The sequence below is a fragment of the Manis pentadactyla genome, chromosome 11 (assembly GCF_030020395.1).
Source record: "Manis pentadactyla isolate mManPen7 chromosome 11, mManPen7.hap1, whole genome shotgun sequence".
Lineage (NCBI taxonomy): Eukaryota > Metazoa > Chordata > Mammalia > Pholidota > Manidae > Manis > Manis pentadactyla.
In genome coordinates, this window is record NC_080029.1 from 39,336,956 (window position 1) to 39,359,879 (window position 22,924).

The window sequence follows — 22,924 nt, forward strand, 5'->3', positions numbered from 1 at the left end:
AAAGAGCTGCAAAATCAATATGATTTGTATATAATCTTGGTGGTTGGAAAACTGGCTATATGACAGGTTTAGCTCTGAAAATGAAATGGTTCAGGAATGGGGAGAGTACAGAACTGACATTACACTGGGGTGAGGGTGCAGGGGCGGAGGTGAAGGGGGGCAGCTGGGACAGGATGAATCCGAGGGTGCCACTCTTAGCTTTGGTTCTGATTTGATACAGGAAGGAAGGGAGGCTACAAAGCCGCATTTCTAGTTGCACTTTGCTCTTCTCTGTCCAAGCTGCAGCTCAGGTCAGAGAAGCATCAGGCCACAGAGCTCATCTCTGCTGAAAATGTCTCAGGCTGCGTCTACGTCTTCTCCTCGGATGATGTAACACGGAGGTAATATGGCCCAGTGTGACTCTGAGCCAGGGACAGTCACAGGGGACTGTCTAGCCATTTGAAGTCAACACAGCCAGATTAAGCAATCAGGATGAACAAACCTGGGAATACAGACCGGAAGCTTTATGACGTTGGCCCATGATAAGGTCAAGGCCCTATCTGTGGCTGGAACATTTTCAAGGCTACATGTACCCAATTTAGATCAAAAGTGATAAACGTGGTGTTTTTATTTTTGTTCCTTTCTTCACTATCAAGTTACATCAACTCTATAGCTGTAAACATGCAGCTGGCAAGCGAGGTCCGAGGCTACACGCCTTCTTCCTGATGCTGCCACAGGGTGGGTGACAAGGAGTTACTGAAACATGCAGAGGCCCCTCAAGGAGGGGAGAGGAAAGGACTGCAGACCCCACTGAGGGCCAGAGATTCCCCAGGGTTCAGATGGGGTTTACAAGGTCGTATGACCCAGACTATTTCCTCTTCCCTGAAGGCCAGGCCCCGATTGCATCACTTCGGTCTGCCCCGTTCCTTTACAAGGGGGTTAGCAGCTCCAGGCCTTGACATGCAAATCCTACAGTCTCACTGCTGATAAATGGCTGTGCAGATGGGATGACTAATACTGTCCTTCCCTGCCTGAGCTTATCTAGCACTCCTTGCTGACCTGGTGTACACCCTTTTTCTTAAAGCTCCACAAAACTGGAACAAGAATTGGCCTTAATAGAAGAACTTCACAAACTGGGCTAAAAGGGACTCTGGAGTGAAACTGCCTGGTCCAAATCCTGACCCTGCTTGCTTTAGCTGTATGACTCTGGACAAACAATTTAATCTCTCTGTACCTTAGTTTCCCCATCTGTACAGTGAAGTTGAGAGCACCCGCCTCCTGGGTACTGAATGAGCAGATGCATTAAGTGTTTGGAACAGGGTGTATCACATAATGGCGAACATTTAGTGTATATTATTTAGTATACTATTGTTTATTATACACTAATAAATAAACAATGTATATTATTGTTTAGTGAAAATATTTTCTGAAATCAAAGGCAGAGCAACATCTCAAAGCAAATGCTGTGTGATTCCTCTTCTCTCAGATATTCCAGGCTGCATGTGTAGTTCAGCATGGCGTAGGGGACAGTCGGGACAAATGGGTGTGGGGATGAAGACTATCTGGGGGGGACGGTAGTGTCATAAGGCCTAAGGATTTCCTGGGATTCCTTCTCTAAGAGGCAAGATGGTCCTGACGCAGGGAAGGGCAAGTGTGACCTCATCTTAAACCCCATCCTGCCAGCTGAGCTCAGGGCACCCGGTAGCCCCAGCAGACTCAACTCCTGCTGATCGACTGGCTTGTGGCCAGGCTGCCCCAGGAAGTGAGGGCGGGCAGCCTCGTGATTCTCAGAAGGGACTGAGAACTGACACAAGATGTGAAGTGGAGCCCTGACCCTGGAGCTGGGGGCCCCTTGAGCTTTAGGTAAAGATCCTGTACCTCCTCTCTCTCCACAGAAAGGAAGAGGGACAGAGCAGCAGCCCTGGGGACTCTGTCATAGGTCTGGAGAATGATGCTGCTACCAGATTATCTTAAATCTGATACACTATTTTAAAATGGATTTACCCCCAATTGGGGAACCCAGGTAGCAGGCTTAAGAAAAGACAGTGTAGAGGGAAGCTGCCGAGTGATCACAGACTCATCAAAGAGGACATTTGGGTCCTTGGCAGCAATGGGATAATGGATTTTGTAAGTGAGCACAGGAGGCGTGCTTTATTCCTCATGGCTCTTTACTCGACAGGGTTTGCCTCACACTGGTCCCCAGCCCCACAGAACAATAGAAGACCCTCAGCTGCAGCAGAGCTGTGATGGCCCCCAATCCCAAAATCAGAACAATCCCTCCCTTTCTGCTGGATTAGAACTTTGAATATTTAGACTGTAAACTGGATCTACTCCTTAGCTACTCCTTTGGACAAGCAGCTAACTTGCCTTCTCCAAGCCTCCAGTGTAAAATGTGCCATGGCATGCACACTGGGAATAGTGGTGGAATGTCCTCCCTCAGGGATATTGGGAAGCGGCAGTGACACTGTGTAGGTGACGGTGGCTAGGAACTGCTACATGCTAAATAAACATAAAGGGAGACTACTAGTTACTTCATTCATTCACAAGTCATTTTCTACCTGCAAGGGAAAAACCCAGGTCAGAGACTGTCAGTACTAACTAGGTACCCCTTGGCTGCTCTGCAATTCCCCATTCCATTTACAGTTGGAGGGAGATCAGGTTCTGGCCAATTAGATGTGCAGCGCTGGTGGTGATGGTCCTAGGAGATACAGTTAAGCACTAAGTAAAACCCTCCTCCATCTCTCTCTCCCTTGTTGCGGCAACCTAGGAAGCTCTGTTTTCTAGATGGCATAGTTACAAGACAGAAGAAAGTCACTATACTTGCATTACGGTTTATGCAAATGAGAAATAAACGTTATGTCTAGGCACTGAGATTTCCAGGGTTAGTCTGGTCAACAATACTTAGCAGTCATCATCCTGATTCAGAAGTTTTGGTATGGCACAGACCACATCCATTTAAGGGGTACAGAGAAGTTTATGCCAACCTTTCCTCTCAGGAATTTGCTTTAGGTCCAAAGTTCTACCCATTCTGTGCAAAGTCTTTATTTTAATTAGTTATCTACTCTTCTAGTGGGGATGGGACAAATTCTTCTAGACAAAAATTTTCCTTTTGCTACAAAACACATTTATTTCCTAGCAGATAAAATTCTCCAACTGCATATATGAGTACATATTATAAGGTCTCTCTTTGATACATATCCTGTTTAAAAGAGCCATTTCTAATTATTAAAATGCATAAAATGCATACCAAACAAACATCTGTCTCTTAAAATATAAATAAACTGCTAATATATAAGCTGTAAGTCAGGTTATTGACATGAGTGGTGCACGATTCTTCACTGAGTCACCGAGTCTAGAATACTATCAACACATCGCCCCACGATGAGATTCCATGAACCGGCAGGCAGCCAGCACTTCTAGCTTACCTGCTGGTTGTGTGGGTAGTTGGTGCTGTGACAGTGAGCCACTTTCCGTGAAAAGAGAGTTATGTGCAGACAGTAGTATGACATACGCAGCAGGAGAGGCATTTCACAGGGCACAACACATCAGTCAGGTAAATTAATGGGCTCTAGGGTGAAAGCTTGGCGAATGCAAACCTGTTGTTTACATTACTGGGTATTGTGGCACCATTTCACTGGGCACTCAATGAACAGCCATGAAAGTAAGGATAAGAAAATAGGCCAGAACAGTTGCCTTGGTCCCTGACATCTGTTTTCAAATTGGGCTCTAAGTTATGAGTTTTATGGATGTCATTTTTTTTGTTCCTTCAGAGTAAATCATCCTCTTTGGAGAGCCATCCATTTCCTTATCTTTACATTCTTCATCAGCATTTAGCGACTTCTTGCAGACTGCCAGTATTAGAGGCTCATTGACTTAAAGCAGAGCACGGAGTGGTCCACACAGAGTCTTGATTTGTCTGTTGAATAAAAGCCTGCATGGCTCAGAATTTCTAGGATCTAGTTTATTCTTCACATGTTCTTGCCTTTTGGTTCCTGTTTATACCCAAGCCCGAGACAGCCACAGAAACTCATAGGTTGAGCAGTGTATTTCTTCCTGAAATCTTGTTGTTGGTATCAACTATTTCTGGTGCTGTAGCTCCCGCGACTACTTGAAATGGCTAATCCCTTGAAGCTGTGTCCTCCACAGGGCTCTCCTCCAGCTCCCTGAAGGTAAGGTTCTTGTTCTAAGGCTGATGCTGGGAGTTTCCCACAAAGGAAATTTCTGGAAAATCCATATCCGCTTGTGATTCCCACGCCATCTCTCTCATGCCCCAGGAGGCTAAGGTTGCAATTCTGGAGACACAAAGGAAAAGTTTCTGAACTCATCCTGGTTAATCATAGGAAGATGTCCCTCATCAATGGGAGTTAAAACTGGCTCTTCCTTTATGAAGTCGGGGTCAAAATTACTGACATCTTCTCGAGATTTCTGTCAAAAAGGAAACAAGGGACAGATTTTTAGGCACTGTGACTTACTCATCTTCTATGGGACTTAGCTCATTCCAAAGGGCTCAGAGGGCTGCTCTGCAGGTCTCTCAGCAGCATTATTTACAGTTATGACAATTATGATTAAACAGTGCTTTATAGTAATTCTACTGCATTGTATGTCATTAGGGCATTTGGTAACCACCAATTCACTAACCCCATGAAAATCTTGCTGAGCAGGCCAGTCTTAGGCTGCGAGGCTAAGGAATTAATGTGGTCACCTGAACCAACCAGTTCACTCACCCTTTACTCTCCATTTCACCAAAGCACCACTTTTCAACAGACCTTGCTGAGGAATGCATCAGCTCAGATTTGTCAACAGAGGTTGAGTAAGTTCATATTAGCCCCACCTATTGTTTGTACACAGGCCTATATGCTTGAAGATATTTTCTCAAAAGATTTCTTGGAAACAACAGCCCTTTTGCTTTACTCACCAGTTAGATGCATTATGACTTGCTGGCAAAGCTTTCCCTCATCCCAGAGGAGCTGGCAGGGGGGTGCCCGTTACAGGAGATGCTATTACCTCTGGGTGCCTTGGGTACCTAGCAGACTATTCTACATCATTTTATGTCTTTACAAAGGATCATTTCTGCCATTCTTAGACCTCTCACTTGTTTTACCTGAGTCAATGATAACTCTCTCTCTGCCTTTGGACTGCCCCTCACCCCCCTAACTTTCAATAAACTGCTAGCCCAGCTTCTCTGCCTTCCCATTGTGGATTTCTTGACCTACAGATAAGAGCTTAGCTCTCAGACCAAGAGCTGAATCACCCTTGGGAATGCCTTCCTGCCCCACTTGGCTGCCTAGCTTGAGGAGGCACCCATGGTGCACCCAGTATTTCTCCAGTCAAAAGGGACTAGGCCCGAGCACGGTGCTGCAGTAGCTGTTATAGACGCAGGCTCTCCGAGCCCAGGTGCCAGGCTCAGCGACCTGGGTAGCACTTCACACCCTCTCTAGTCCCTTGGGGGCTTGAGGACAGCACCCTAAGAAGCATGAGGAAACTGGCTAGGAACAGTGTATTTCTCATTTAGCCAGACTTTTTTGTGGGAATCCTGAAAAGTTTCAGGTCTCTTAGACCCCAGGAAACTTTAACTTAGATTAGGGGAGGATGGGGCTGGGCAAGCAAGAGGTAAAATCTTTGAGAGAAGTGACCTGGACCCACAGATGCTGCCTCGGGGACAGAAGCCCAGTTTTCTTTGGGTGAAGCTGCCCAGGAAAGTATCAGGCTGAATGTCCAGGCTGGTTATTCCATAGGAGACCACCCCGATGCTCAACAGGCTGTGGAAGAACACTGGGACATTTCCAGAGGAACGTCTGCTAGGATGGTCTCACACACTTACGATTCTGGGTCGGAAAGGTGGTTCTACTTGGCGGTGGTTTAGCTGGGCCCAGTCGATCTCCTTAAAGAAAGGATGTCTCAAGATGGCATGTTCACCACCCTGAGTCAGGCTGCCCAGTCGCATGGTGGGGTTCTTGGTCATGAACTGAGAGAGAAGAGGTGCAGACAGAGAGTCAGTCATTCAATCCTATACAACAAGTATGTCACAAGATGCCAGGCATCAGCTCTGGCAGAGGAGCCTGTGTGAGGCTTTCTGGCTGATCTTGCTTAACGAGCTGAATTTTCCATCATGAGCAGCGCAGCCAACATGAATCATCCCTTAAAGGTGCAATTGCTTGTGTGTATTTATGGCCTTCCCCACTTCCATTTCAGACGTGGCCACTAAAATAAAGCTGAAGGGTCCAGTTTTCTGTAAATACCATGTATTTTTCTTTCCCCTTTAAAGCAAAGAAACGCTTTATAAAATAGTGTGCTTTTTCCCAGCATTGCATTTGTAGACAGCCCACATCTTATGAATGGAGCTACTTTTAGGAACAGCTGTGCCATTTTTCTGAGAGACCTGACCAGCCGGCCAGAATTCCCACTCTCTAACGACACCACAGAGAGAAGAGTGAGAGCCATTCTTTTGAAGATGTGGGTGAAGATGCTGCAAGGCTGAAAAACTTAAAAGTTCTGTGTTCTGGCTCTAAGGTAAACAAAGTCGGCCACTTCTCTTTATGTAACAAAGATACCATAGTTCCAAGTGAAAAGTCTTTTTTCTTCCAGATGCTCCCTTCTCCCTCACCATTACATTTTGAAATGTTTAGTGACTGAGAATCTTGCTACATGGACCAAAAACTGAAATAAGTATTACCACCCATCCAAGCATTGTGTGTATATAAATCATCTGTATTTCTATCATTGGGAAACTTCTCTGGGGCTAGCTCCTATCAAGACGTTTTGGGCTAAATCAACTTTCACAAAATGGCCAGTAAAGGTGTTCTGATCACATCCTGGCCAAGGACTAGTACAGGATAATACACTTTTCATTGCCAGAATGTGATTTTCAACTTCAAAGATACTTGAGCTAATTTAATTTTCCATTTTCAAAGGAAAATTGCCTTGGATAAAACGTTTGTTTTTAAATTTAAATCAAGATATCTTTGAACAAATTTATGAACACAAGGCAAAAGTAACACTGGGCTCACAGAAACTGCTGTGGAGTGGAAGTTCCAGAGTAAATAAAAAGCCAACATATTGGAGGTTTGCAGAAATGAAAGGGCAGAGTGAGGAGGCGGCCATCTCTGCCACGGCAGGTGTCCAAGGCCGCAAAGCCTCCAGTGTTGCTTCAGATGAAAATGACCAGGTGGAAGGAGGATGCTGCAGATGTCCCTAGCAAAGGGGACAGGAGGAACCTCATAAAATGCTAAAAAAGCTTCAAAGGGGAGCTAATAAAAAATGAAGAGCTGATGGGGTGTAATGGCGTCTTTCTTCTAGGGACCGGCTTGCAAGGCCACAGGTGGCGCTGCAAGAGAGGTGGGACCTGGAAGTAAAAGCAGCTTTCAGAGCCACCCAGGGCTAGTCAGGGCAGTGAGCACTCTAGGCATGCCCAGTGATCAGCGTGGGCTTTGGAAATCTAGACCTGAGTTCTGTATGACACATAAGAGCTAGGATTTCCCACTTCCTGGGCTCTCCTGGGATAAGCCTGTGTAACTCAGAAACGAAGGGGAAAGTATGCGCACAAGAGAAATCAGTCAATCCTCTTCTTATGGAGGTGAATGGGATGCAGTCCCTAGTGGACTTCCAGTGTCTATTCTAGGAACTAATTAACAACAAGCAATGCTGCAAAAAACTTCAGGTAAAAGGAACAGACCCAGATGGCTTGTGTGGATGGTGTGAGCAGAGACCATCTTGTGAATGTCTGGGTACAAATTGTTCTTCTGGGCAAAAGGAACAGCACTTGGCTCTTGATGCCAGGGTGGCAGAAACCCCAGTGTCTGAGAGACCTTGGGCATTCTTCCCTGGTCCTGGCATGGGTGCCAAGCTTCCGAAGGGCACTGTGGAAAGGCATTGCTGGAGGAAATGGAGAGTACATGGTAGCTCTTCTCCCTCTAAAAACTGCATCCCTGGACAAGGAGATGGGCAGAATGACCCTTTCATAGCTTGATACTTCCTCTTGAGGTTCTGCTAAATCTTTCTGAATAACCAAACAGATCTGTTTGGATTTTAATGTCTTGAGCGCTTTAGATACAGACATCCTCCACTTAAACCTTTGTAATCTGAATTGAGAATTTCTTTACAGAGTTATCTACTGTATGCGAGGCACTGGTGGTAAGAAGGCAAGTGATAGCCTAATGGAAGAGATGGCATTCAGTGAAGATGAGGCGGATGACAAGAACTATTCTAGGCATGCAGGAAGAAGACAATCATGCCCAGCACAGCCAGCACAAATGCAGACTGTAAGCCCCTGGTGTACTGGCAGAGGGGCACAGAGTGTGGGGCAGCTGGCGCATGGGGATAGTTGGGGAACTGTTGGGGCAGCCAACAAGCTCCATCAAAAGTGTGTATGTATGGAGAGGTGAGTGACGAGAGCTGCCCTGCGATTTAGGGGCTGATTCTAGCCACAGTGCAATGAATAAATCTGAAAAAGGTAAGAGACTCATGGTGGGTGAACAGCTAGAAGGTTGAGACAATGGCTGAGAAGACATGACAAATTCAGAAACCAGGAGCATTTCTGGTCAATGGCGAGGAAAAGTTGGGAGCAGGTTCTGGTGGGCCTGTAGAAGAATGAACACACTCCACACCGGCTGGTGCTGCACTGAAGGAAGAAGGGAATGCAAGGTCACAGCGTGTGCACAGGCTGTCTGGGGGAGCAGCGGTGTTGGGCAATGGAAACAGGTAACAAGGAATGACAGATTGTTGTTGGAGTATTAATATTAGTATTAAAGTAGAAGTAGTAGCAGTAGTAATTGTGTTTTTGTCAGAGAAATGAAACAAAAAATATATATCATTTCTCAAGACCTACAGCTTGCAGATCAGGGAGGTTGATGAGCACAGCTTGGCCTTTGAGGTAGGCAGACATCCAGATGGAGATGATTAGGTGTGTAAATTGGGGTACAGGCCAGGCTTGGAGATCTAACTCTTAGAGACATCAACATTTGGTGAGAGGGCAGGCAAGACTGTTGTGAGAGTATGGAACTGAGACCAGCCCCAGGCCTCAGACATTTAACTGACGTGGTATGTTTTTAAAATATTTTCATTACTTGTCAAACATTTAAAAACTAGGAAATGTCACATTATGCAAAAATCAAGTTTTCCAGTTTCTCTTGGAAAATGAGACACTCTGGAACACTTGACCTGCCCTTCTTGATACAAATGGCCTGGAGTTGAGCAGTGGCTGCCTCTTCAGATAGGGCATGGAGTCCCTGGTCAGCCACCTGCCCCTCCACTCCCTGTTGCCTCACACCTGGCTGGCCTCCCTCACTGACTCTGCATGGCTCCTGCACCGGGCACAGAGTAAGAAGAAAGATACAGTGGCAGCAGGAGGAGCTGATGAAGAAGCCAGAGGAGGATGACCACCGTGACACAGAAGCCAGGACGGGGACTGTTCTGAGGAGGAGGTTATGGCCCCTCTATGGCTACTCCCCTCCAAAGATGCAGAGATGGAGAGTTAAGGGTGCATTCAGCATTAGTCCCAGGCCTGAAGGCTTTCACAGTGCACACTGGTTGGTGTGTGAAGGGGACACAGGACTCTGCCTAAATACCATGTGCCTGCTGCTGGGAACAGTGATGACATAATCCTTTTGCAGAAAACTTCCTCTGTTTGCTTATGTCCCTGATGGGACCCATATGCCAAACAAATGAGCAACGATGTTGTTTAGAGCAGTAATTCATCCACGTCTAAGGTCATCCTTAAAACGTACCTCACCTCAACTGACCTTCTCTCTGACTGTGGTTCAAATGAGAAAGCCAAGGAGGAAAATGGAGTGACTTCGTGAAAGATTCTGGACACATTTACTAAAGGAAGCAGAATGTTTTTTAGGGTCAATAAAAGAACTTTCTAAGTGGCAAAGACTGAATGAGAAGGCCAGGATGGACAATCTGGTTCCACCTCAAAGGGAAGCATCAAGCCAGCCAGAGAGCAGGGGTGGGAGAGGGGTCAGGGAGGCGGGGACCCATCCCGCACTCCTCTTCCCTCTGCGAGCCTCCTGAAGTGGAACTGAGCAGAGGGTTCTGAAGGACTCAGCACCCCTGCCCTGGGCATGAGAAGCATCACAGTTCTTTCAAGGATGCAGAGCAGGCAGGACTACAGGGGAGCGCAGTCCGCCATGCAGTGCACTGAAGGCACTGCGTGAGGAGAGGCGGGAGATTTAAGCCCGGTTTGGACAAGAACATCCTGGGAAGCTTCTTGCCAACCAGGGATGGACATACAAAGGATAAAAGAGCTCCTCTGAGAGGGAGGGCAGGGGCAAACTGGTTAGGCTCAGCAGGTCGACTACCAGTGTTTGTGAACCAGTTCTACCACCAGTGAGCTGTGTGACCATGCACAAATATTTCTTAACTTCTCTGGGCCTCAGAGTCCTCAAGTGTAAAATGGTGATTTTCCTGTATATCATAAGGTGATTAAAATAAGTGAGATAATCAATGTAAAGTGCCTGGCACAAAGGAAGCCCTCAATATGTGTTAGTATTATAAACCTCTTGTAGGCCCATTCTGTTTTACTTCCAGGCGGGGACATGGCCTGACAGCCTCTAAGAGATAAAAATCTGAGGTCATCCTTGACCCTGAGGCTCACCTGCCTCTGCCTGCTACTCTACTTTGCAGCCAGGAAGGAGAACAAAGTCAGTCTGTGCTTTCACAGCCCGAGGCTCCAGCAGTGGGGTGGTAGCCATGGTCTCCAGAAAACAATTTTTCCAACAACAAAGATTTTCTAGAGACAATCTTAAAACAAGAATACAAGCAATAGTCTGGTTTAAACATGCAACTATATCTGCTTTAACAGAAGGGAGGTACCGAATGTGGGGTGAACGCGCCATGGGGTACCTTGTCTGTAAGCCTGCCGTCAGGTAGAGCACCCCATGCCTCGTGGGCTGCTACACGTGAGGCGCTTTGGTTTTGAGTTGCTGGGTTCTCCAGAGGGCAGAGTTTGAACTAACCCCGTATAATAATGCATCTTGAAACCACAGGATCCAAATGTACTTTGAAACTCATTAAAATGTAGGTGATAGCTAAAAGTATTTTTCTTCTTTCAAAATTTGTCTGACTTCAGAGGAGAGGACTAGTTATAGAAACAGAGCAATTAGTCTCATAAAATGTTTTTCCAGGAGAGAGAAAACACTGTACTTTCTACCTAATAGTTTGATTTGGCTGCTGGGCAAACAAAATGACCTCCTCCTTTCATTCCATTTCAGACCAAAGAGCAGGGGGAGTTTGCAGGTAATGCCGGCGAGCTGGAAGGGAAGGAAACCACACCACAGGACATTCCCAGCAGTATTTCAGGGAGACTCTCCTAAATGGGAGGTAGGCATTTTGCGGCTCCGCAGAGGCCTGGCGAAGGACAGCAAAGAACACAGGACACAGAGTAGAACCGAGTTCACGGCCCTGACGGACACACAGCCACTGGCCACCCCAGGGCTGATATGATGCATGCCTGTCAAAGTCTGACCTGGTTATGAAGACCAGTCACCAGCCACCTCCTTTCACAGCCTTTCATGCCAGCTGTGTGGTGGGTACAGCCCCAACCTGCCCCGAGCAGTGGGGAAAGAGAAGAGGGTGGGCGTGGGAGTCAGCTGCTCAGACGGCAGAGGCGGGGAGACCCAGGGCTCTGGTTTGCTGTTAGCTCACCTTTCCACAGGACAAGGCAGAGACAGATACTGGGGGGTGGGGGGCGGGGCTAGGAAGAAGGTGGGAGGATACATAACGGACTTTTTCACAGCTCTGGGAAATAACCTGCACGTGGGAAGATTACAGTTTATCACAGAGAATGGTGTTGCTTTGGAATACTGGAGGGGCCGAGAGGAGGAGGGTTCTTCTAGTTTGTTCGGCTGGGATCTGAATGACATTTACTAGGCGCGGCTGGAACTGGTCATCTGCACACCTACAGCAACAGGCCGACCACCTTGCCATTCTGTCGGCACACAGGGACTCAGATCTAGGCTGGTTTGGATAGGGGGGCAGTTGAAGAACTGGGAAAAAGAATGGTACAGTATTTGTAAACGTTACAGCTTATTCACTGGCGGCGATTACCACTACATATGTTACATACTCTTGTATATATGGGGAGATAAAAGGTGACATTTTGAAGATGAGATGCCACATATTCCCTGGGTCTGAAGTGGACTTGCCTTTATGAAAAATGAGACAAAACATGCCTAAGCTGATCCCCTTGGGCTAGTTACTGAAGGAGTGGGTGTGGGAGTATACTTGAAAATGCCAGGGGATCAGTGTCTTACTTGCCAGGTTGTGGGTTGTAACTAACCACCATCACAATATTCTGAGCAGTATCTCCAGAGACACGGAATTCAGAGCACTCGTTTCCTCCTAATGGGAGCCAGCACAGCGAATGCCCTGTACTGTCCTCTGCCTGCAGTGGAGCAGGAAGGGGGCAAAACCTGGAGTGGGTTTGCTGGCTTACTTTCCATCAGGCCTGTGATTGGAATCCAGCAGCCTCTTCATGGACATACACTGACTTCCTGTCCAATGCTCTTAACAGTGCCTTTCCTATGTTTTATAATCACTATAGCTTCCTCTGAATGTCTTGCCAGTTTGGTAACTTTATTCAAGTCATGGGATGATGTTGGTTTAAAAAAAAAAAGGTAAAGGTCACAGGCAAGTCTCAGAGATGGAAGGACAAGGTCCAGCACTGGTGCCAGTGCCAATGTTTGTTAGCTAACGGGGTTTTATACCCGGCAAACCAGACTCAAGCAGCTCTGACTGATAGGGGCAGTTGGGGGTGAGGGCGTTCTGTGGCTCCAACAACCCCCAGTGTCAAAGGAAATGGAAGCTCCACTCACTGCTGCTACCCAACAGGGCCAAGCTGCACAGACTACTCCTTTGCAGGTGTGAGCCCCAAAATGTAGCTATTAAAGCAAATACTAAAGAAGGCACCTCTGGAGGCACATGACACAACATCCTGTTTCCCCCTTGAAACCCAGCCCAACGTGCTTCTTTATTTGGATGCAGTATCTCTGGTGTCTGAACCAAATCTAACCATCAACTGCTAAAAACTATCTTTGATAGTTGGAAAGGACAAAAGAAAGTGTACTACTTCAGTTAGCAAGTTTTTCCAACTTAAAAAGCTCTTCTGACCCACAGATAGGGATTAGAAAAACTCTACATAGAAAAGGTTCCCATGCTTATTTCTTAAAATTATTTTTTATAAAACCTCTGACCCCTTTCTCCTCTTGGCTGAGCTATGGAGATTAAAGAAGCATATGGCATTACTACTCCATTTTAAAAAAGAAAAAACGCCCTTCACACTACTAACCACAAATCAAACATTAAGACTTCTATTCTTAGGAAACTTACAAGCTAAAATGAGGGAAGTTGAGAACAATAACTTTAATAAAATAATGGGATAAAAAATGTCAAAATCAAAGTCGATGGGAAGGTCAGTGTGATAGTGTTTTTCTGCTTTCTGCCAACACTAGTCTTCATCTATCCGTGAGTGAATGGTCCATTTCCGAAAGGTGTTCATTACTACGAGGCTTGTGGAGCAGCTGTTTCCTCATACGGGAACTCCAGTCCTGGGTGAAGGGCTGCCAGGTTGCATGGTGACCATCCCCTTGTTAAAGGACCTTTTACTAACTTTCTTCTGGATTCTCCCCCTAACAGTGTTTGAAAGACCAGCTCCAATGACCCTGCATTGGATCCTCTGCATTACTCCATGTCCAGTTTTTCCTCCACTTCCTTCACCGCCTCCTGGCTGACCACCATTTGGCTGCTCCCTTGAGCATTCCAACCCCTACCAGGAAGGGAGTAGGAAACGGAGAGGATCAGACTCAGTGGTGCTCTGAGCAACTGCTTGGTGACAGATGTGGGAGATATAGCTAAAAGAAGATCCTAGAATTGTGGTTTCCCCTTTGTGCACAAACAGGACTACTACAGACAATGCGCAGGTGATGGCAATCTGATAGGTGTGATGATAGATAAGCCCACAGGCACACACACACACTTCAGTTTCTATTAAGCGTAGGAACAAAAGCACTCTATAATCTCCCTCCCATGCCAAGTTTACAGTGCCTCTCCAACTGACACAGGTGACTCAGGAGAAGGCACTAGACTCCTCTCAGCACTTATTTCACCCAGCCACCTGTGTGAGCTCAGAGACAAGGCACTGACTTCACCTGAGTCAGCACTGAGCCCTGTGATCTCTCACAGGAGATGATTTGGTACAAAGGAACACTCACCTCAGAGAGAGCCCATCACCTTCCTAAGCTCTGGACTGCTGAGGAGTTCCCCAAGTCTTTCTGGAGCTAGACCAGGACAAAACTCAGTGCCACCACAGAAGCTCTAAGCAAACAATTTTATTCGGTGTCATGATTATTAGCATTTTGGGAAACTGAGTCCTAAGTTTAGGAAACTTGGTAGCATGGTGGCCCACAGAAAACATGTATTTATTCCAAAACTAAGTAAAAGGAAAATCATCTTTCAGGTCAGCAATAGGAAAGCCTATTTCAAAGATACAAGTATGTGTATCTTATTCTCTGAAGTGGAGGGTGAGATTGTTTTCCTCTGAAGCATGCATATGTAAACATTTAACATACATTTAAAGGGAAGAGGAGAAATCAGAGACAAAAGGGCAAGCAACAAAAATAATCTTCCTGTTGCATTTTTTGGAGTGTATACTATGGTTATTTTTAGTTGTAAGGATCCCTGGTTAATGGTTTAGGAATTTTTTCAAGTAGCAATCCTGGGCTAAAATCTGTGCTAGAGCAACCCTTCCTCTCACTGAATCTGGGCTCGCTCCATGGGAAGTGCTCTCACAAGCTAGTCCTCTACCCATGTCTATACAAAATGCTCAGACATCCATACACAATGAACTCAAAATCCACAATTTTGGGGCTGGTGGTAAATTTGATGATGGGAAGGGCAGGGGGAGGAAAGCAATATTGGGTTAGGAGTTACATTAGGTAGTGGTTAGTTCAACCACTCACTTTCTGTGGGACACTGGAAAAGAACACCCTTCACCCTCAATTCAGGGGACTCACTGACATTATTATACCACATGAACCCTGAGGTCTGAAATATCTATGACTCTATGGTATGTTATATAAATGAGTATCCAGTTTCTACAGATGATAATAATACCTTCCATTTGAAAAGGTAAGAAGGTATTCAGAAAGCATTTCCTTTTGAAAGAAAAAAAAAGCAAGCAAAATTTCCAGCAGACACCGATTCCAGGAACAGTGCTGACCTTATGTTCCAAAGAAAAGATCATCAGGAAATCTCAGGAAACCAAGCAGCGATGACCCATTGTGCTGAGGTGCTTGAGAGAGGAAGTCAAGGGCTGGCTTGGAGACCCTGGCCCTTCCTGCTTCTCTGGTGGCAAAGGACAGTCCCAGCCTGCAGAAAAGGATGGTCAGAGCAGCAGCTTGTGGCAGAGCTCACCACTGCAGGCTGTCTCCTTTCCTCTTCCTTCTTTGCTAAAAATCCTTCTTTGGGGTGCATTTAGAATTCAATTTGGGAATTGATGGACACTTCTTGAGAAGGTATGGAGAATGTTCATGGATACTGAAGAATGAGTAGGCTAAAACCACTGATCAATTTTGTCTATAGCATAAAAATGACTAGGGTGACATAGACTCCTAGTCCAGGACCCTGAGACTCTTACTGGGAATGAAGAGAAGTAGCTGGATCCACCAGACAGCTAGTATGTGGTTCACATCATTTCTTCTTTCTGCCTATTCATGTTATTAAGCCATTTCCCTTCATTTATGAAGACTGATTTCACTTTCTACACAGTCTAGAATATGTATGTACATAGATACACACACAGGCACATATGTATACACACACTTTGAACTTGTATAAGACAGTGATTCATATGTTGCTTTAAAAAAGTAACTATTAATGATAAACCCCTAGCCAGACTTATCAAGAAAAAAAGAGAATCTACACACATAAACAGAATCAGAAATGAGAAAGGAAAAATCACTATGGACACCATAGAAATACAAACAATTATTAGAAAATATTATGAAAAATTATATGCTAAAAAACTGGATAACCTAGAAGAAACAGACAACTTTTTAGAAAAATGCAACCTTCCAAGGCTGGCCTAGGAAGAAACAGAAACTTAACAGACCAATGACCAGCAATGAAATTGAATTGGTAATTTTAAAACTACCTAAGAACAAAACTCCCGGACCAGATGGCTTCACTGCTGAATTTTATCAAACATTTAGTGAAGACCTAATACCCAACCTCCTTAAAGTTTTCCAAAAAGTAGAAGAGGAAGGAATACTTCTAAACTCATTCTATGTGGCCAGCATCACCCTAATAACCAAAACCAGGCAAAGATACCACAAAAAAAGAAAATTACAGACCAATATTCCTGATGAGCATAGATGCAAAAATACTCAACAAAATATTAGCAAACCGAATTCAAAAATACATAAAAAAGATCATCCATCATGACCAAGTAGGATTTATTCCAGAGATGCAAGGATGGTGTGATATTCGAAAATCCATCAACATCATCCACCACATGAACAAAAAGAAGGACAGAAACCACATCATCATCTCCATAGATGCTGAAAAAACATTCAACAAAATTCAACATCCATTCATGATAAAAACTCTCAACAAAATGGGTGTAGAGGGCAATATAATAAAGGCCATATATGACAAACCCACAGTCAACATTATACTTAACAGTGAGAAGCTGAAAGCTTTTCCTCTAAGATTGGAAACAAGACAAGGATGCTCACTCTCCCCACTTTTATTCAACATAGTTCTGGAGGTCCTAGCCATGGCAATCAAACAACACAAAGAAATAAAAGGCATCCAGATTGGTAAGGAAGAAGTCAAACCCTCACTGTTTGCAGATGACATGATATTATACATAAGAAACCCTAAAGAATCCACTCAAAAACTACTGGGTCTAATATCTGAATTCAGCAAAGTTAAAGAATTCAAAATTAATACACAGACATCTGTTGCATTCCTATACACTAATGATGAACTAGCAGAAAGAGAAATCAGGAAAACAATTACATTCACAATTGCAACAAAAAGAATAAAATACCTAGGAATAAACCTAACCATGGAAGTGAAAGACCTATGCCCTGAAAACTACAAGACACTCATGAGAGAAATTAAAGAAGATACCAATAAATGGAAACACATCCCGTGCTCATGGATAGGAAGAATTAATATAGTCAAAATGGCCATCCTGACTAAAACAATCTACAGATTCAATGCAATCCCTATCAAAATACCAACAGCATTCTTCAATGAACTATAGAAAACAGTCTAAAATTCATATGGAATCACAAAAGACCCCGAATAGCCAAAGCAATCATGAGAAGGAAGAATAAAGCTGGGAGGATTACACTCCCCAACTTCAAACTCTACTACAAAGCCACAGTAATCAAGAGAATTTGGTACTGGCACAAGAACAGACTCATAGACCAATGGAATAGACTAGAGAGCCCAGATATAAACCTGAGCATATATGGTCAATTAATATATGATAAAGGAGCCATGGATATACAACAGGAAAATGACAGCCTCTTTGACAACTGGTGTTGGCAAAACTGGACAGCTACGTGCAAGAAAATGAAACTGGATTATTGTCTAACCACATACACAACAGTAAACTCAAAATGGATCAGAGACCTGAATGTAAGTCATGAAACTATAAAACTCTTGGAAGAAAACATAGGCAAAAATCTCTTAAATATAATATGAGCAACTTTTTCCTGAACGCATCAACTTGGGCGAGGGAAACAAAATAAAAAATGAACAAATGGGACTACATCATGCTAAAAAGCTTCTGTACAGCAAAGGACACCATCAGCAGAACAAAAAGGCATCCTACAGTTTGGAAGAATATGTTTACAAATGATATTCCGACAAGGGGTTAACATCCAAAATATATAAAGAATTCACATGCTCCAACACCCAAAAAACAAATAACCCTATTAAAAAATGGGCAGAGGATATGAACAGACACTTCTTCAACGAAGAAGTTCAGATGGCCAACAGCACATGAAAAGATGCTCCACATTGCTAATCAGCAGAGAAATGCAAATTAAATCCACAATGAGATATCACCTCACACCAACCAGTTAGGAAGGCCAACATCGAAAAGACTAGGAACAACAAATGCTGGTGAGGATGCAGAGAAAGGGGGACCCTCCTACACTGCTGTTGGGAATGCAAACTAGTTCAACCATTGTGGAAAGCAATATGGAGGTGCCTCAGAAAACTAAAAATAGAAATACCATTTGACCTGGGAATTGCACTCCTAGGAATTTACCCAAAGAAAACAGTTCTCAGATTCAAAAAGGCATATGCACCCCTATGTTTATTGCAGCACTATTTACAATAGCCAAAATATGGAGGCAACCTAAGCGTCCATCAGTAGATGAATAGATAAAGAGATGTGGTACATATACACAATGGAATACTATTCAGCCATAAGAAAGAAACAAATCCTACCATTTGCAACAACATGGATGGAACTTGAGAGTATTATGCTCAGTGAAATAAGCAAGGTGGAAAAAGACAAGTACCAAATGATTGCCCTCATTTGTGGAGTATAACAATGAAGCAAAACTGAAGGAACAAAACAGCAGTAGACTCACAAACACCAAGAAGGGACTAGTGGTTACCAAAGGGGCAGGGTGGGTGGGGGGGGAGGGAGGGAGAAGGGGATTTAGGGGTATTATGATTAGTAGACATGGTGTTCGGGGGAGGGTCACAGGGAAGACAGTGTAGCACAGAGAGGACAAGTAGTGACTGTGGCATCTTACTAAACTGGTGGATAGAGACTGCAATGGGGTACGGAGGCGGATAATATGGGTGAATGTAGTAAATACATTGTTTTTCTTGTGAAACCTTCATAAGAGTGTATATTAATGATACCTTAATAAAAATAAAAAATAAGAAAATAAAGTAACTTTGGGAAGATTGACATTTTTATGATCTCAACTCTTCCTAACCAACAAAAAAAAATTTACTATAATGGAAATTTTTAAACATATACAAGTATGTACCCATCAGCCAGCCTTAACACTGAGACATGCCCAATCTTGTTTCATCTCTGCCACCCTGGACTATTTTGAAAAATAACCTCAGATGTTTCACCTGCAAATACATCAGTCTGTTTGAACCATAATATCTCTATAAATACCCAGTGTGATCTTTTATACATGAAAAAACGATCCTGTCACTCATGCTTGCTTGAACTCTCTCAATTACTTATCTCGGCACTTCAGATAAAAATTAAGCTCCTTTACTGGCTTCCGGGCCCTAGCTGTTTCTTCAGTCTCATCTCCTACAACGCCCACTGCCTCACACCTTTGCTTGTTATGCTCTAGCCACACTGCCACGGAGTTACTCAGATGAACTTCTCCTTTCTCAAAAATCTTTGGATACTTTGAAGCCTAACTGGCTTCTCTTCAGGCTTGCTGTCACCTGAAATGTCACTGTCATAGGGTGGCCTCCTTGAATGGCCTAGATTAGGTTAGGTCTCTCTGTTACATATTCTCAAAATACCTTTAGACTTTTTTCCCAATCAAACTGTAAATGAACTAGTCTGCGCTTACCCATGGTTTTGCTTTCTGTGATTTCAGTTACCCGTGGTCAACCGCGGTCAGTCCTCCTCGTGTATTATCAGCCTAATATGTCACAATGCCTGTGTCATTCACCTTGCTTCCCCTCATCATGTAGGCATTTCAGCATCTCACGTCATCACGAGAAGGGTGAGTGCAGTACAGTAAGATATTTTGAGCAAGCGAGAGAGAACACATTCACGTAATTTTTATTACAATATAATTGTTTTATTACTGTTTTTAATCTCTTACTGTGTCTAATTTATAAATTAAACTTTATAATAGATATGTACATATAGGAAAAACATAGTGTATATATACATATATATATATATGGCTTGGTACCATCTGTGGTTTTTAGGCATCTACTGGGGGCTTTGGAACGTATCCCTTGCAGATAAGGGAGGGACTACTGTATATAACTATTTGCACACTTTTTTTTAACAAATGTCTTCCTCCCTACCCCACCCCCAGACTCTAAGTTCCATGAGGCCTGTGATGAGGTCTGCCTTGCTCATCTCTGCACCCCCAGTTCCTTGCCCAGCACCTGAACATTACAGAACTGTGGCTGCTATGCACTGATATATACCTGTTTAATGAACAGGAAGACTGACATCTATTTGCCTATTTATACCCCATGTAAATGTCTTTGGTTAAACAGGAAGCTGCTAGAAAAAGCAGCAATACAATTTTCCCTGGAATGAAAACCTAACAGCCTCACATACAATTAAGCACTTAATAACCTTGATGATGTTGGTGAATTGTTCAAGGAGAGGATGAAGATAATGACACCTCTCAGCATGTTGTGAAATTACTGCTCATAAATTAACAATATTAATAACTTATGCCTGCATTGTATGTGCCACTTTGAAAATGCTTCCATGTATACTACCTCCCTTGAAGTGGGTGCTGTAAGCCTCATTATCACTGCTTTACAGAGGTGAAGACTGAAAAGCAGGGGAGGAAGTACAAGGAGGTCTAGTGGCTCCAGACTAGTGTCGGCTCCTTCTATTCTCCCATGTGAAGTCGGCTAACCTCTCTGGGCCTCAGCTTCATCTATCAACCAGTGATTCAGCCAAAGTGTTTTTCAAAGATCTTCCATTTCTGCAATTCTGTGTTTATGTTTCTAACATAAGAAGCTCTATAAAGTTAAGGGTGAAAACAAGTGATTACAATCCAAAATTTAGCACGAATGGCTTCCTGACAGCATTAAGGACTATGCAAGAAACCCTCCAAGGGAGTCAACATTCAACATTAGCAACTCTTGAAGTTGCCAAGTGGCCACAATCACAGGTGGTCATAAAATCCTGGAAAAAAGCCTGATCTATATTTTTTAAAGAAAGCAGTGTACCTTACCTTGATGTGAAATTGTACAAAAAACAAAAATGAAAACTTGCTCAGAGTCCTTAAAAATGTCTCCACTTCCTTAGCTCCTAACACAGACACATTCTCCAAGCTCTCGGTCATCTGGCCTAGAACCATTGTTCCTACCTATTTAGCACTACTCAAAGGTTACTGCAGGCATCAATTACTGGGCAAACCATATTGTAAAACCACTGGCCTACTTCACTACAAGTAAAACTAGTAGACATGTTGAAGCCATTCCTTCTTACCACCCTCACTGAATCCTCTTCCACTGCTGTCCTTTAGCCACTGGTGTGCCTCAGTCCATCCTGCACCCTCCTTTTACTCTTCACCCTCTCCCCTCGTCGGTGTCTACTTACACATTCTCATGACCATGCTACTGTGATCATCTCCAACCTCTCCCCCAAGTTCCAGACTCCTATGAGCCACTTCAAGGTATATACCACTTTCTGAATTCTTCCGGACCCCTCAAAGTTCTTACTCCTAAACTCATCTTTCACTGTCCCCTACCCTGCACCTAACACTCCAATAGTGTAGACCGGTAATTATAGTTCTTTGAACACGCATGCTACTTTCCACCTCTGAAGCCTTGCTCACGTTATTTCCTCTGCCTAAAATACCCTTCCCACTCCTGTCAACCCTACAGAACCCTCTTTGTTCCTCAACACCCAGATAAAATGGCACTTCCTCTGTCTTGTCCTTATGTCACCTTTCTTGTCCTTGTCCGAGGGAGAGTTCTGATCATTCCTCCTTGGCAGCGAGCTAAGTATTCATTAACATGTTCTCATTCCTACTGGACTGTGAGCAACGTAAGCGGCCATGTCTTTTCATCTTGGCATTCCCAGCACTTAGCACAGGCCAAGCAAAGGGAAGGCATCTGACAAGGATGTGCCGAGTTGAACAGGGACTCAATTTCTTAATATATCAATTTCTCCTTCCAGGATCACAGACTCATCTCACTTCAATAGAATGATAATTATTTCTGGTATTATGGCATTTTTCAAATGCACAGTCTTTAAACTATTAACATTATCATAAACATATCTTACTTCATTAGTTAAAAGTTAAACAGGTGACAGATCCGTGCTGTGTGTGCAGTAAGTACATAGCTCCCTGGTTAGTAGCTTCCTCCAGGAGCTAATGTTTCTAGTACAATAGGAAAGAATCACACCAGGGAGTCATTTGGGTGCTAAAAATGTGGGGTTCCAAGGGGAAAAGACACATATTCATGGGAAGTGGAAGAAAAATGGGGAATATCCAGATGTAGTCTTAACTCAGAATCCTGGACTGGGAGTCAGGAAAATCTGGATTCTTGTCCAGGGATTTTTTTTTTTAATTGTGGTTTAATATACAGAACATAAAATTTGCCTTCCTACATTTTTAAGTGTACAGTTCAGGGAAATCGAATATATTCACACTGTTGTACAACAATCATGACCATCCATCTCCAAGAACCTTTTTCATCTTCCAAAACTGAAGCTCTATACCCCAAACACTGATTCCCCACCTCCCTCCCCAGCCTCTGGCAAGCACCATTTTGCTTTTTTTCTCTGCATTTGATGACTCCAGGTACCTCATAGAAGTGGAATCATACATTTGTCCTTTGGTGTTTGGCTTGTTTCATTAACCATAATATCTTCAAGGTTCATTCATGTCGTAACATGCATCAGAATTTCCTTCCCTTTTAATGCTGCATAATAATCCATTGTGTATATATGTATATATATATATATACCACATTTTATCTTCATTTGTTGATGGACCCTTGAATTGCATCTATGTTTTAGATACTGTGAATAATGCTGCTGTGGACATTAGCATAGAAATATCTGTTCCAGTCCCTGCTTTCAATTCTTTTGGATATACATCCAGAAATGGAATTGCTAGATTGTATGGTAACTCTATGTTTAATTTTTCTTGTTGAACTCTCTGCCATACTCTTTTCCACAGTGGCTGTACCATGGTACATTCCCAAGGGCGATGCACAGGGGTTCTAATTT

General features: G+C 43.8%; 1 protein-coding gene across 2 annotated transcripts in view; it reads right to left on the reverse strand.

Annotated features, from left to right (window-relative positions):
* Positions 1 to 2,796: 2,796 nt before the first annotated feature.
* PRKCH (protein kinase C eta) overlaps positions 2,797 to 22,924 on the reverse strand; it is a 206,213-nt gene continuing 186,085 nt past the window's right edge. For both annotated transcript variants that reach the window (XM_036919496.2, XM_036919488.2), the window contains exons 13-14: positions 5,801 to 5,944; positions 2,797 to 4,404 (exon numbers count right to left, since the gene is read on the reverse strand). In XM_036919496.2, the coding sequence (XP_036775391.1) occupies positions 4,258 to 4,404; positions 5,801 to 5,944 (291 nt within the window). In that variant the 3' untranslated portion in view covers positions 2,797 to 4,257. The remainder of the gene's footprint in view (positions 4,405 to 5,800; positions 5,945 to 22,924) is intronic.